The sequence below is a fragment of the Heloderma suspectum genome, chromosome 3 (assembly GCF_057233095.1).
Source record: "Heloderma suspectum isolate Gila_16-S chromosome 3, 16-S_ref, whole genome shotgun sequence".
Classification (NCBI taxonomy): domain Eukaryota; kingdom Metazoa; phylum Chordata; class Lepidosauria; order Squamata; family Helodermatidae; genus Heloderma; species Heloderma suspectum.
In genome coordinates, this window is record NC_139460.1 from 113,429,721 (window position 1) to 113,445,267 (window position 15,547).

General features: G+C 42.3%; 1 protein-coding gene across 3 annotated transcripts in view; it reads right to left on the reverse strand.

Annotated features, from left to right (window-relative positions):
- Positions 1 to 15,547, reverse strand: part of SHROOM2 (shroom family member 2) — a 180,284-nt gene that overhangs the window by 59,075 nt on the left and 105,662 nt on the right. For all 3 annotated transcript variants that reach the window (XM_084844225.1, XM_084844226.1, XM_084844224.1), the window contains exon 3: positions 33 to 164. In XM_084844225.1, the coding sequence (XP_084700351.1) occupies positions 33 to 164 (132 nt within the window). The remainder of the gene's footprint in view (positions 1 to 32; positions 165 to 15,547) is intronic.

Below are 15,547 nucleotides of genomic sequence, written 5' to 3' on the forward strand. Positions count from 1 at the left end.
TTGACGCATGTTCACTTTAAACAGGAACTCACCTTGCATGATACCGAGAGTGCCATGAAGCGCAGACATTGGTGGAAGAGAGCCGTGACGTGGCTATCTCAGGCTGACTCTCCGTGAATTTGGTCGCATGCCAGGAGTGAGGCCTGCAGGCCAGGTCGTTTTTTCTGGAATAAGAAAGGTAAAGCGTGTGCATTTATTGCATCTATATTTTACAGAGCGAAAAAAACAATCAACCTCAGACCTAAGTTGCAAATACAATAAGGCGGCTTCTGTTAAGAGCAGTGTCTGCTGCTCTGACAAATCACCTTTGAAAAGAATCCAGTTTTTGTTTTAAAAAGGGACTCGAAATGCAGATAATGAGTCAAAGACAGCAGACAAAGCCTGAAGTGCTGCTGCTGCTGTTTTTTTTTTTTAAGGCAGTCGATCAGATTTTAAGTGCTTACTGAAAAAAACCTCTAAAGTCCCTTAAACAATTAAGCCTTGTACACATGCATGGAGATACAGAAAAGAGGAACTTTGTGTTTTATCCGATGTTAAGCACTTCCCATTTTAAATCCCAAACACAATTGGTGTGGTTCAGTGGCTACGGTATGGGACTTTGATCCAGATTCCAATAACCTGCTCTTTAAAGGAGAAAACACAATGTAAAAAAGAGGGCTCACCCCACATTCTTCAGTTGTGCTGCATGGCTAGTTTTGCTAGTGAACTGACATACAAGTATACCAGCCTAAAACACAGAGTCAGTCTAAGCCAGTGGTGTCTTGGAGGGGGAATGTGAGTGAACACAGCTCTGGGGCTTTTTTCAGAGCAGGGAGTGATGACATCTGCGGGAGTGCCAGGATAATTGAGGGACCCTCCTGGTTCTTGCCAATGAATGAGGTGATAACAAGGCTTTCAGGTTTTTCAACTGGGACAGACTACCTCAAATTGAAAAGGTATGGAGGCAGAGGTAGTCAGAGATAGGGGAAATAATCAAGCAGAGGCTGGTTACTTCTTCCCTTTTATTTGAAGGAGTTCCTGTTTCACACTAGCAGCTTAAAAGGTAACACTTCTTTGCAAGATTGTTCGTATTTCTTATTAAAAGCTAAAAGGTTGCATTTCAGCCAGCAGAAGACCTTTTGTTAAAGCTCAGTATGTTTTATAAGTTGAACCTATGCAGTCAAAAGTAATCACCACTGAGTTCAATGGATCTTACTCCCAGGTAACTATACATAGGATGGCTATACTATACACCACCAAAAAGTTGGTATGTTGCCAGAAGTCTCCTTGAAACTGGTCATTCTTTCTTCATAATTGTGAGAAAATGTATTAGTCACAAAACTAAAACAGGCATCTTCCTGCTGTGCATATAGAATTAAGAGAGCTGCCTGCATTTTTTACTCTCCTATGGAGGCTGTCATGTTGAACTCCTGCACTTCAAAATATACCATTATACCACTGGCCTTAGCTTTTCCTGTCCAGCCCCTCATTTCCTACTGCCACCTCCTCACCCAGAAGCTCAGGAAAGTTAATAAAGCACCATGCAGCTGGCTGCTTGAGACCTCTCTATCTTAGGGATCTGCAGCAATGGGCACCTGAAGACACCATCCCCACACACACAACTAACCCCTGAAACACCCCCTTGCTGTGACAGTGGCAAAGAGGTAGCCCCACTAAGGGAAGGGGCCCACTGAGGCATGCCGGCCAAGGGGTTTCAAAGATCTGGAACAGACACTTTGTCACCTATCTTAGTTGCCTGGCTCTATGACTCTGCTGGCTTTCCTCAGCTGGAAGAGGAAGCAGTGGCAGCAGCACGTAACAGGGTGAATGGCAGGGAGACCAAGGTTGATGGGCTGCCATGGTCATCTGGCAGTTCTGTTGTGAAAGCTGTCAGAGAGGGCTCAAAGACCCGTTCTTAGATGTCTGTCTTCATGCTAAATCACACTGTGATTCTCTCAGCCCACATCTGTAAGGTAGACAGCATCATAATCCAATATGCTAAAGCAGCAGTCTACCATTTCAGCTAAAATGGCTTGAGGCCTGGTTCCTTCAAGGTTTTGCAGCTTGGAGTGTACAACACAGTAGTCTACAGCAGAAGCTGCATGTGGTTGAATAGCCTGTGTTGTCAAGCTCGTTTGCAACAGCACTCCCACCTTCCAAACATCCCCAAATCTAACATAACTCAAGCTTCTCCCACAATGCTGCCCACTGCACATACTAAACTAATTCCACAAATCCAGTGGCAACAGTCGCATGGCAACTCTCTCCACACTCAACTGATATGCCATGCCACCGTCTAGCATAAAACGTGAATGTACAAGCACTAGTAGTATTACACTGTGTAATCCTAGACATGTTTACTCAGAACTAATTCCTACTGTGGCCGCGGTGGCTTAGTGGTTAAGACGCTGAATTGCAGACCGGAAGGTCAGCAGGACAGCAGTTCGAGACCCAAGTGCTGCGTGACGAAGTGAGCTCCCGTCTTCAGTCCCAGCTTCTGTCAGCCTAGCAGTTTGAAAGCAAGACATTTCAAGTAGATAAATAGGTACCGCCTCGGTGGGAAGGGTAACAGCGTTCCGTGCACCTTGGTGTTCAGTCATGCTGGCCACATGACCACGGAAGCGTCTTCGGACAGCGCTGGCTCTTTGGCTTCGAAACGCAGATGAGCACCACACCCTGGAGTCGGACACGACTGGTTGGGGATACCTTTAAGTCCTACTGAGTGGGACTTACTCCCTGATAAGTGTGAACGGATAGGATTGCAGCTCTAGTCCAGTTTCGCTATAAATGGGTAACTTTTGTTTTGTTTGCTATAGTGATTCGATCTTAGTAAGTGGTATGAGCAGAATGGACTTACGTAATGTTAGTGAAATATGAAACTACAGAACCACAAAATGGTGTAGTGGTTAATGTGTTGGACCGGGACTCAGGATATCCAGGCACTAGTCCCCACTTGGTCATGAAGTCACTGGGTGACTTTGGGCTAGTCACTGATTCTCAGCCTAATCCACCTCACAGGGTTGTTGTGGAGATAAAATGGAGAGGAGGACCATGTAAGCCACATTGGGTTCCTTGCAAGAGGAAAAAAGGCAGGATATAAATGTAATAATAAACAAACAAGACAACCTACATGACAGACATTCCTAATGGAGAAATGAAGGTGGGAAGGGAGAATTTCAGAATGGATTCCTGGCTTACTGAGAAGTGGTATTGAGTTTTCCATCAAGAGAAGAAAAGGGGAACACTGTTTTTGTGAAACTAATATGCCATACCTCATGGAGCTTCTCAAGACCTTCGTAAGATAGCTCCTGGCCACATGAACATCATTTTCAGAGGGCATTTTCTGTGTTACAATATCCACCACCACATTCATCTTCCTGAGCAGCCAGGCAAGCAGGGGAATACAGTGGAACAGGGATTTTCATACTTTTTGATAATGAGGCCTGCCCCAAATTAAAAACACACACCAAAACTGATGTATGAGTTGACTGACAGCACTTGGTTTCACCCCACTATTGTGGGCAGGCATACTAAGGAAAGACAGAATGTGGTCATGCCAACCCTTAGAAAAACACTACTGTAGCTTAAAGCCCACTAAAGAGAGAACTTTGCCCTAATATACTTGAAAACCATAGGAATAGCAACAAAGCAAAATAGAAGAGAGATATTTGGGTTTTTACTTCTCTCTGTGGATGAATTCTGGGATTTTAAAAAAAAGTTTGTACACATCTGGAATAAAATGTAAATATATCTAATTTTGTTAAGTACATAATGGGTTATCTGCGAAAAGTTTGGCTTAGGTTCATTGAATTATGCCAACTTATGGTCACTATAAGCAGCCAAAATGTAGCATTTGCTAGGTTTTTTTTTTAATTGATCAGATCCCTTTGGTATATTATTTTCTGCTTCTCACATTTAAGGCCCCTATAAATAAGCTATCCAACACAGAAATGAATCCCAAATCCCTTGGTGCAAAGAAAGAGAAGTACGAAAAGAGAAAGAGCAAGGTATTAGCAAAAATCATATTTGTTGCTGTTGTTTATTCGGTCAGTCGCTTCCCACTCTTCGTGACTTCATGGACCAGCCCACGCCAGAGCTTCCTGTCAGCCGTTACCACCCCCAGCTCCCCCAAGGTCGAATCCGTCACCTCCAGAATATCATCCATCCATCTTGCCCTTGGTTGGCCCCTCTTCCTTTTGCCTTCCACTTGCCCTAGCATCAGCATCTTCTCCAGGGTATCCTGTCTTCTCATGATGTGGCCAAAGTACTTCAGTTTTGCCTTTAATATCATTCCCTCAAGTGAGCAGTCTGGCTTTATTTCCTGGAGTATGCACTGGTTTGATCTTCTTGCAGTACAAAGCACTCTCAGAATTTTCCTCCAGCACCACAGTTCAAAAGCATCTATCTTCCTTCGCTCAGCCTTCCTTATGGTCCAGTTCTCGCAGCCATAGGTTACTATGGGGAATACCATTGCTTGAACTATGCAGACCTTTGTTGTCAGTGTGATGTCTCTGCTCTTCACTATTTTATCAAGATTTGTCATTGCTCTCCTCCCAAGAAGGAAACGTCTTCTGATTTCCTGGCTGCAGTCAGCGTCTGCAGTCATCTTTGTGCCTAGAAAGACAAAGTCTGTCACTGCCTCCACGTTTTCTCCCTCTATTTGCCAGTTATCAATCAAGCTGGTTGCCATCATCTTGGTTTTTTTGAGGTTTAACTGCAACCCAGCTTTTGCACTTTCTTCTTTCACCTTCGTCATGAGGTTCCTCAGCTCCTCCTTGCTTTCAGCCATCAAACTGGTATCATCTGCATATCTGAGATTGTTAGTGTTTCTTCCAGCGATTTTAACTCCAGCCTTGGCTTCATCAAGCCCAGCACGTCGCATGGTGTGTTCTGCATACAAGTTGAATAGGTAGGGTGAGAGTATACAACCCTGCCGTACTCCTTTCCCAATCTTAAACCAGTCCGTTGTTCCATGGTCTGTTCTTAACGTTGCTACTTGGTCGTTATACAGATTCCTCAAGAGGCAGACAAGATGACTTGGTATCCCCATACCACCAGGAACTTGCCACAATTTGTGATGATCCACATAGTCAAAGGCTTTAGAATAGTCAATGAAACAGAAATAGATGTTTCTCTGAAACTCCCTAGCTTTCTCCATTATCCAGCAGATATTGGCAATTAGGTCTCTAGTTCCTCTGCCTTTTCTAAACCCAGCTAGTACATCTGGCAATTCTCATTCCATGAATTGCTGGAGTCTACCTTGCAAGATCTTGAGCATTACCTTACTGGCATGTGAAATAAGTGCCACTGTTCGATAGTTTGAACATTCTTTGGTGCTTCCCTTTTTTTGTATGGGGATATAGGTTGATTTTTTCCAATCTGGTGGCCATTCTTGTGTTTTCCAAATTTGCTGGCATATGGCATGTATTACCTTGACAGCATCATCTTGCAAGATTTTAAACAGTTCAGCTGGGATACTGTCATCTCCTGCTGCCTTGTTATTAGCAATGCTTCTTAAGGCCCATTCAACCTCACTCTTCAGGATGTCTGGCTCTAGCTCACTGACCACACCGTCAAATCTATCCCCGATGTTGTTATCCTTCCTATACAGATCTTCCGTATATTCTTACCACCTTTTCTTGATCTCTTCTGCTTCTGTTAGGTCCTTGCCATCTTTGTTTTTGATCATACCCATTTTTGCCTGGAATTTACCTCTGATGTTTCTAATTTTCTGGAAGAGGTCTCTTGTCCTTCCTATTCTATTATCTTCTTCCGCTTCCACGCATTGCTTGTTTAAAAATAATTCCTTATCTCTTCTGGCTAAGCTCTGGAATTTTGCATTTAATTGGGCATATCTCCCCCTATCACTGTTGCCTTTTGCTTTCCTCCTTTCTTGGGCTTCTTCCAGTGTCTCAGCAGACAGCCATCTTGCCTTCTTGGTTTTCTTTTTCTTTGGAATGTTTTTTGTTGCCAACTTCTGTCCATAGTTCTTCCGGGACCCTATCTACTAAATCTAGTCCCTTAAATCTATTCTTCACCTCCACTGCATATTCATGAGGAATATTCGTGAGCTCATATCTAAGTGATCTGTGGGTCTTCCCTATTCTCTTTAGTCTGATTCTAAATTGTGCGATAAGAAGTTCGTGATCTGAACTACAATCAGCTCCTGGTCTTGTTTTTACCAACTGCATAGATGTCTGCCACCTTTGGCTACAAAGGATGTAGTCAATCTGATTTCAGTGTCGACCATCTGGTGAAGTCCATGTATAAAGTCGTTTCTTAGGTTGTTGGAAGAGAGTTTGTTATGCACAGTGAGTTGTCTTGGCAAAATTCTATCAGCCTATGTCCTGCTTCATTTTGTTCTCCCAGACCATGCCTGCCTGTAATTCCAGGTGTCGTTTGACTACCCACCTTAGCATTCCAGTCTGCTGTAATGAAAATAACATCTTTGTTTGGCGTACTATCCAGTAGGTGCTGCAGATCCTCACAGAACTGATCTACTTCTGCTTCTTCAGCATCTGTGGTAGGGGCATATCTTTGGATCACTGTGATGTTAAATGGCTTACCCTGAATTCAAATTGAGATCATTCTGTCATTTTTTGGATTATATCCAAGCACTGCTTTAGCCACTTTATTGTTAATTATGAAGGCTACTCCATTTCTTCTGTGGTCCTCTTGTCCACAGTAGTAGATCTGGTGGTCATGTGATATGAAGTGGCCCATTCCAGTCCATTTCAGTTCACTGACACCCAAAATGTCTATATTTAATCTTGACATCTCCCCAATAATTACATCCAATTTGCCCTGGCTCATAGATCTTGCATTCCAGGTTCCTATGGTGTGTTGATCTTTAGAACATTGAATTCGTCGTTCAACACCAGCACCATCGGCTGCTAGCTGTCCTTTCGGCTTTGAGCTAGCTGCGTCATCACATCTGGGGCTAGTTGAACTTATCCTCTGTTCCTCCCCAGTAGCATTTTAACCATCTTCTGACCTGGGAGTCCCATCTTCCGATGGTATACTGACATATCTCTGGTTGTGCTGATCCATTTAGTTTTCATGGCAAGAATACTGGGGTGGGTTGCCGTTTCCTTCCCCAGGGATCGTATTTAGTCTGACCTCTCTGCCATGACCTTTCCGTCTTGGGTGTCCCTTCACGGTTTAGCTCATGCCGTCACTGTGGTGCTCAAGCTCCAGCACCACGACAAGGTAACGATCTCCTTTGCTGCAAGATGGAAATATTTTGCAGGCAATAGTATCTCATACTGTTCTGCTATATTAATTGTAAGTTAATACACCTGAACCAACAACCCAGAAAATATCCCTATAATTAATGGAAATAGTAAGAACACACTTGAAATATTATTCCTTCTAGTGTTCCTAATAAAGCAAACAGATTTGAAGCACCTATTAAGACTGTTGGGAGACGGAAAAGGAAAGTTAAGATTTGAAAAAGAGGGCAACGAAAGAAAATAGTTCTGTGTACCTTTTACATCGATTAAATCATACTGACACACTAGAATTTCCCTGCAAGAGGTTTTTATTGCTAACTGTTCCAGAGTGAAAACTATTTTGTTAGTATAATACACAGCAGCATTCTATGGCACAGAAAGCTAAAACCTCAGAATTGATGAGTGCATTTAAAGTTATTGTGGCATGTGGGGTATGCAAGACCACCATCTGGCATATGATTCCCCCTCCCAAAAAACGGCAACTTAATTGGTAAATGTTGCAACAAGTGTTGCAAAATGGCAAACTGCCAAAGCAGAACAAGAAATGTAACCATCCCCGCATAGGACAATATGAGCAAGTATTATGAATTTGCTGCAATCTAAAATCTAAAATGCTCAACCGAAAAAGCCCTAACCCAGCCAGTGTAGCTTTGACTCAAACTTAAACAGCTGTAGACATTTTTCTTAGCTCAGCCTCTAACTGATGATATAATACTTCCTTGTATCTAGTAACAACATTTATGGGCAAATCCAACAAAAATTAGTCTAACTAAACTAAAGCTTAGTACTGGAGAGGCAAGCCTAGTACTAAAGAGGCAAGCCTGACTTCAATCCTGAGCACAAGTAGAAGGAAGTTCATGAAAGAGGATTTTTCTCATCTTCTCCTCCCTTTCTACATCCTCCCAAAGCCTTTCCAGAGACTTGGATGACCCTCCTGAACTGCATGGGATGGAGTGCAGGGGTCTGGTGGAGGAGAGGGGAATTGTTCCAAATCAGGCAGAGATACCTTGCACAAGTTCCACTTTGTCCAAACACAATGCATCTGCCTGATTTGGGGCAATTTCCCCTTCTGCAAGTTTCGTGAAGTGTACACAAAAATGTGCTTAATTCAAAAGCTGTGCACAAAATTGCATAGATCTGAAAAAAGTGCCCCCCGATTTTTTTTATTTTTTTAATGTGCACAAAAATATGTACACGTTTTAATATGGACTAAAAGAAGATCTCAATCTGGCAAGGAATCAGGATGAAACAAATTTTGCATTAGAAAAACTGAAATCAGTCTTGACAAATTCACCCACCGTATCTACAAATAATCATTTTTTGTGAAAATGGTCAGTGTCTGACAATTTGAACAAGAAGTTGAAGAATAATGTAAGACTTTATGGCCTTTCATTGCAGTATGATTATATTTTATGGAATTTTATGTTGTGTTCATACAGTCTTTTCATTGTATATCTGTGTATCATTTGATATTCAAAAGTTTAAAACAGACATATGCATACACTGGAATGGGACCTAGCTACATCTAATATGTGCCAACGTTTTCAGTGGGATGACGTATGGCAGCAGTCATTTAACATTTCGCCACTATATATACCAATTTCAAGGGATTTGGTAACGTTGCTGTTCAAATGTATTTAATCTCACAAGCCAGTCAGGTATTATACTAATACCTAGATGATAAAATTAGATTTAGAAAAAGAAAGTACATACTGACAAACGCAAGGAGAGGGTAATTTCAAAATGACCCTTCTTTTATTCAACAAAAAAAAACCTCTCAGCCCCTTTTAAGAAGACAGCAGTGTACTGCTGCTCACATTTAGAGTGAAAGTCCTCCCTCTACTGGCCAGTTTAAGCTTATTCTTTTGTCAAAATAGCCATGAAATCAACAAATGCAAAAGAAAGGGAGAAAAAAATAAAATGACACTTAAAGAAAGGAAAGAAATAACTGGTAAATAACTTAGCTAATGCCATAAGAAGTCCAAGAAATAATTTTGCCAGAAGTGACTGGACTGGCACTTATATCATTCTAATGATGCAAATACCGGCCTGTCCTGCCACAGCATCAATACTGTCTACACACACACACACACGCAATTACATTTTTTAAAGATTTTGTTTATATAAAGTGAGAAATTCTCCTATATATAATTATTAGGCATGGGCAAATTCTAAGTTTTAAGGGTGGGTATCCACAATGTGCTGGTTCACATGTAATGCCATGCACAAGGAAAGCACAAGGAAAAAGGTGGAAAAGAGAGAAGGGATCACACCTTCCAAGAACATTATTCTGAACCAACCCATTTTTCACAGGAAGTCATGAAACAGGAAGTATTTAATCAAGGTGGAAACAACAGGAGTATGAAAAGAGCTCAACAAAATAACTTCTGAGGATTTAGATGGGGCCTTTATGATCTAGTAGGGAAAGCAAGAGAATTCCAGAAAAATATCTATTTCTGCTTCATTGACTACGCTAAAGCCTTTGATTGTGTGGATCACAACAAACTCTGGCAAATTCTGAAAGAGATGGGAGTACCAGACCACCTTACCTGTCTCCTGAGAAACCTGTATGAGGGTCAAGAAGCAACAGTAAGAACCGGACATGGAACAACCGAGTGGTTCAAAATTGGGAAAGGAGTACGACAAGGCTGCATATTGTCGCCCTGCTTATTTAACTTATATGCAGAGTACATCCTGAGAAATGCCGGGTTGGATGAATCACAGGTCGGAATTAAGATTGCTGGGAGAATTATCAACAACCTCAGATACGCAGACAATACCACCCTAATGGCAGAAAGTGAAGAGGATCTAAAGAGCCTCTTGTTGAGGGTGAAAGTAGAGAGTGCAAAAGCTGGTCTGAAACTCAACATTAAAAAACGAAGATCATGTCATCTGGCCCCATCACTTCCTGGCATATGGAAGGAGAAGAAATGGAAGCAATGACAGATTTTATTTTCTTGAGCTCCAAGATCACCGCAGATGGTGACTGTAGCCATGAAATTAAAAGACGCTTGCTCCTTGGGAGGAAAGGTATGGCAAACCTAGACAGCATAGTAAGAACCAGAGACATCACCTTGCCGACAATAGTTCGTATAATCAAAGCTATGGTTTTCCCAGTAGTAATGTATGGCTGTGAGAGCTGGACTATAAGGAAGGCTGAGCGCCGAAGAACTGATGCTTTCGAACTGTGGTGCTGGAGAAGACTCTTACGAGTCCCCTGGACTGCAAGGAGGTCAAATCAGTCCATCCTAAAGGAAATCAACCCTGACTGCTCATTGGAAGGACAGATCCTGAAGCTGAAATATTTTGGCCACCTAATGCGAAGAGAAAACTCGCTGGAAAAGACCCTGATGCTGGGAAAGATTGAAGGCAAAAGGAGAAGGGGATGGCAGAGGATGCGATGACTAGATAGCATCACCAATGCAATGAATATGAACTTGAGCACGCTCCGGGAGAGAGCGGAGGACAGGAAGGCCTGGCGTGTTATGGTCCATGGGGTCACGAAGACTTGGACACGACTTAACGACTGAACAACAACAACAAAGGTTAGATAAATAATATTATCTTTGACTTATAATAAATACTGTACAACTTTATTTAGAGTTTAAATTTTAGACATATCAGTGACCAGCCAGATAACAAATTAGCTCATAACTATTTTTGTTCTGAAACGTCTTCTAATCTAACACCTCACTAATTAAATCTAGTGCCATTTCCATTTGTGTTCTGAAATGCTTCTTTTAACCTGGTGTTTTATTCTTTCACTTTGTTGTTCACCGCTCTGAAATCTTCTGATGTGGAGCAGTATATAAATATTGTTAAATAAATAAATAAATAAATAAAATAAAATAAAATAAAATAAAATAGCTATGTGCAAAATTTGGAGCAGATCGAACAAGGACGAGCTTAGCTATGTCCCCAAACTGACTTGTTGCCCCTATGGGAAAAACATTCAAAATGGTGTTCCTTAACTATGGATAGCTCAGTTGGGCCACCCACAATCTACACTGACCTATTCTACTCTTGGCCCCTGCTAGAAAAAAATATGCCATATATCTCATGTCCATATGGTGACAAGAGTGCCACACACAGGATTCTGAGGGAATTAACTGCTGAACTCACTTTGACAGCACCCCAAACCTTTTGCTTAACTTGGTAAATTCATGCATTTACTTCAACAAAACTCAGCCAAAACCAGCTGCTTGTTTTAACTAATAAATCACCCAATACATGATCTGCAACTCCTCAGAGTTCCTTTTCTTCTCTGCTTAATTGAGTACAAGTGCAAAATGCTGCTAAGCTGTTACTGGTCTCCAAGGCACTGTGTTGTCAATGTCTTTATATGGCAATAAAACACCTTGACAGCTGGGTGGCCTATTGATGCTTCATGTTTGTCTTCATGTGATGCAGAAAGGAGATTGTGTTCACTGGATCAGGCTGTGTTCACTGGATCAGGGTTACCCTTTAACTGAGCACCACTAAGAAGGGAGGAATATTCCACTGCTTTTAAAGTGAAGAAATGTATCTTCCTTCTATTTAGCCCAACCTTTCAATGGTTTAAATGCATAACATGTCTTGAAGATTACCTAAAGCTGTTAAGTGCCACTTTTTATCAAACTTCAGCTTTTACCTAAAAATGCAACTTGAAGCAACATGAAAGCCTTAATGCCCTAAGTAACTGGTTCTCTTAACAGTGTAATCCTATACATGTCTACTCAGAAGTAAGCCTGACTAGGTTCAATGGGACTTACTCCCAAGTAAGATTACAGCCATGGCCTCCCATGAATTTTGTACCACTTTAATGAATCTCATGGGTGGCTCTGCAGTTGGGGGAAAAGCTGAAGTGAGGTACCAAAACATACAATGGAACTGCACTATCTCCCTGGTGCTATTTTTTTTTAACTGTGTTTATATAATTTTTTCAGTACAGTGAACATGGACTAAATATGGCCTGAAAAAGTTAAAGAAAATAATCAAACACAATCCAATTCAGTTAGGATGCATAGAGTGCAGAATGGCAAAACCTTCGAACTGAGATTTCTTTCTCTTAATAGGTCAGCAAAATCTTCTAATGATCAGGAGGGGCTTGGATCTGGGATGTATCATCAACAAACCACAAACAATTGGTGCCATGCTCCATAAAATGTTTCAGATTTTGTATAACTTTTAACAACTGTCATATGGTGGGTTGTATTGCCCCTGCAGTAGGTGTCAAACTCTTAATTTAGAGGTGCCAAGATAGTGATAAATCAGATCCAGGTTTACTTACAAGGAGTACTGAGTACAATCAGCACACAGGTTTACCCAATGGTTGGATCAGACAGCTTCTCTGAACCCAGAGCCATGGTGTAAAATGGATCTTATACCATACATGTTAGCAGTGAGACAGCACGACACTAGCAAGTGCCAACTAGCGTTCATTCCCAGCATAGACTAGCAGTGCTTGGTTCCCAGCACAGCCACCTGCAGGTTTCAGACAAGCAAACTTCGCTTCCCAGGCACATCATGCCACTCATTAGTCTGGAATGTGCTTGAGGCTGCACCACTGGCCTTATCACTCTTTGACTCATCTAGTAAATCAAGAGGCCTGTTAGGGAAAACAGCAGCCTTCTGAACCAAAGTCAGAGCGCATTATGGGGCATTTAAGCCCCTCTAAAACTACCAATAGCTTGGTTCAGGCCTGGGGCCTTACATGGGTAAGCTTGTCTATTAATAAATGACCTCAAAGCCTCTGAAACTAAGCCTTGAGAGACTCCCTAGTGCAATTTAACTGATTAACTAAGGGAGCAATCCTATGGAGATAGTCATCAGCCTCCAAAATCAGAGGCAGATGACTATCCAATGCAGATGACTACCCAATCCTCACCTCCGTGCTCTGGCCACCCTGCATTTTTGGCTAGACAGGTGATTTTGCCTGTCTAGCCAGGGAGCTTCGGAACAGGGTAGGGGGAGGCTGTGTGGTATGTAGGAAGCTGCGTAACGCAGCTTCCATGGTCACCAACCCTCCCCAAACCTTGGACCGCTCACTTTTCCCTATCTCCAAGCTCTGTTTCCGAGAACAGAGATGCAGCCGGTGCAGAGAGGAGCATGCCAGTTACGGGGGGGGGGGGAGCGCAGTTTCTGGGAATTCAGCTCAAAGCCCTGGCTCTGACCTTGGTTCCCAGAAACTGAACAATTCTATAGCCCTTCTTTTTGTTGTTGTTGTTTATTTGGTCAGTCGCTTCCCACTCTTCGTGACTTCATGGACCAGCCCACGCCAGAGCTTCCTGTCGGCCGTCACCACCCCCAGCTCCCCCAAGGTTGAGTCCGTCACCTCCAGAATATCATCCATCCATCTTGCCCTTGGTCGGCCCCTCTTCCTTTTGCCTTCCACTTGCCCTAGCATCAGCATCTTCTCCAGGGTATCCTGTCTTCTCATGATGTGGCCAAAGTACTTCAGTTTTGCCTTTAATATCATTCCCTCAAGTGAGCAGTCTGGCTTTATTTCCTGGAGTATGCACTGGTTTGATCTTCTTGCAGTACAAGGCACTCTCAGAATTTTCCTCCAGCACCACAGTTCAAAAGCATCTATCTTCTTTCGCTCAGCCTTCCTTATGGTCCAGCTCTTGCAGCCATAGGTTACTATGGGGAATACCATTGCTTGAACTATGCGGACCTTTGTTGTCAGTGTGATGTCTCTGCTCTTCACTATTTTATCAAGATTTGTCATTGCTCTCCTCCCAAGAAGTAAATGTATTCTGATTTCCTGGCTGCAGTCAGTGTCTGCAGTCATCTTTGTGCCTAGAAAGACAAAGTCTGTCACTGCCTCCACGTTTTCTCCCTCTGTTTGCCAGTTATCAATCAAGCTGGTTGCCATCATCTTGGTTTTTTTGAGGTTGAACTGCAACCCAGCTTTTGCACTTTCTTCTTTCACCTTCGTCATGAGGTTCCTCAGCTCCTCCTTGCTTTCAGCCATCAAAGTGGTATCATTTGCATATCTGAGATTGTTAATGTTTCTTCCAGCGATTTTAACTCCAGCCTTGGCTTCATCAAGCCCAGCACGTCACATGATGTGTTCTGCGTACAGGTCGAATAGGTAAGGTGAGAGTATACAACCCTGCTGTACTCCTTTCCCAATCTTAAACCAGTCCGTTGTTCCATGGTCTGTTCTTACAGTTGCTACTTGGTCGTTCTACAGATTCCGCAGGAGGCAGACAAGATGACTTGGTATAATGTCCACAGGATTATTCCTTCCTTCAGTAAAATTATGTACTATCTGTATAAAACTTTAAGGTTAAGTTCATACAACTGAATTCATGCTAAGGCAGTATTATACCATGGTTGTGAATTAAATGATCAGATTGCATTTCCCCCTGGTGTTTTGCAATCCAGAAATACAACACAGTGGCTCTGTGTCTCTTCCAACTAAGCTAATGTGGTTCATGATATTACATGGGGGAGGGCAGGGCAAGGCAGGGCAGAAGAGTGACTTCAATACACAAAAATGAATCTGTGATGCAACTCAGAAGTAAACTGTGGTTCAACCTGAGACAAGCCGGGAAAAGACTTAATAGCTTGTTTCATTGTTCAAAAATCAATTAAAGGACATGCCAGATTACCAACATGTGAAAAAGTGAAAGCAAAAAGTAGAGGTGACACCACAGCAAATGCTTATGGCAGCTATGGTGCCAGCAGTTAACCAGTGCAAAGGTCATGCCATGTCTGGGAGCAATGCCACCCTGAAGCTTACATACATTTTTTAAGCTTTTTCCTCACAAAGAAGTATGGGACCTTTGAACTCACAGGGTAGTATCCAATGCGACACTACCACTAGCATAAATTACATTGCAGTAGGATAAATGACCTCTAGGGCAACACCAATAATGCTTACTGGCATGATGGGTTTTCTGGGGATTGGCACTGCGCGAGAGGTAGTTTATGCTACTACAACGTAGTTTATGTTATCGGTAGTGTTGCACTGGGTACTGCGAGAGAGGTATAAATATATAACTTTTGCTGCCCCCAAACAAGTGAAATCCCAACATGCCATTTCATTTTTATGAACAAATTACAGTCATAATCTGGTGTTTCACATCAATGGTTTAAAGTGATTCCCCCAAGTTCTAGGTGTGTATATTTAAAGCAAGACTATAATAGATCTTTAAAGCCTGGTTTAAATCCTGGGCAATACAGCAATTAGCAGCAGCCTCCTGATAACTCCACAGGTTATTGTTTTGTTTTAATCCCCTGAGTCTCTGTATATGAGACACCAAACACCAATGAACAGTTCACCATAAAAACAGCTTCTTTCCCGAGTGACCTCAAGGTAACAGGGAGACTGACTAACTTCAGGGACT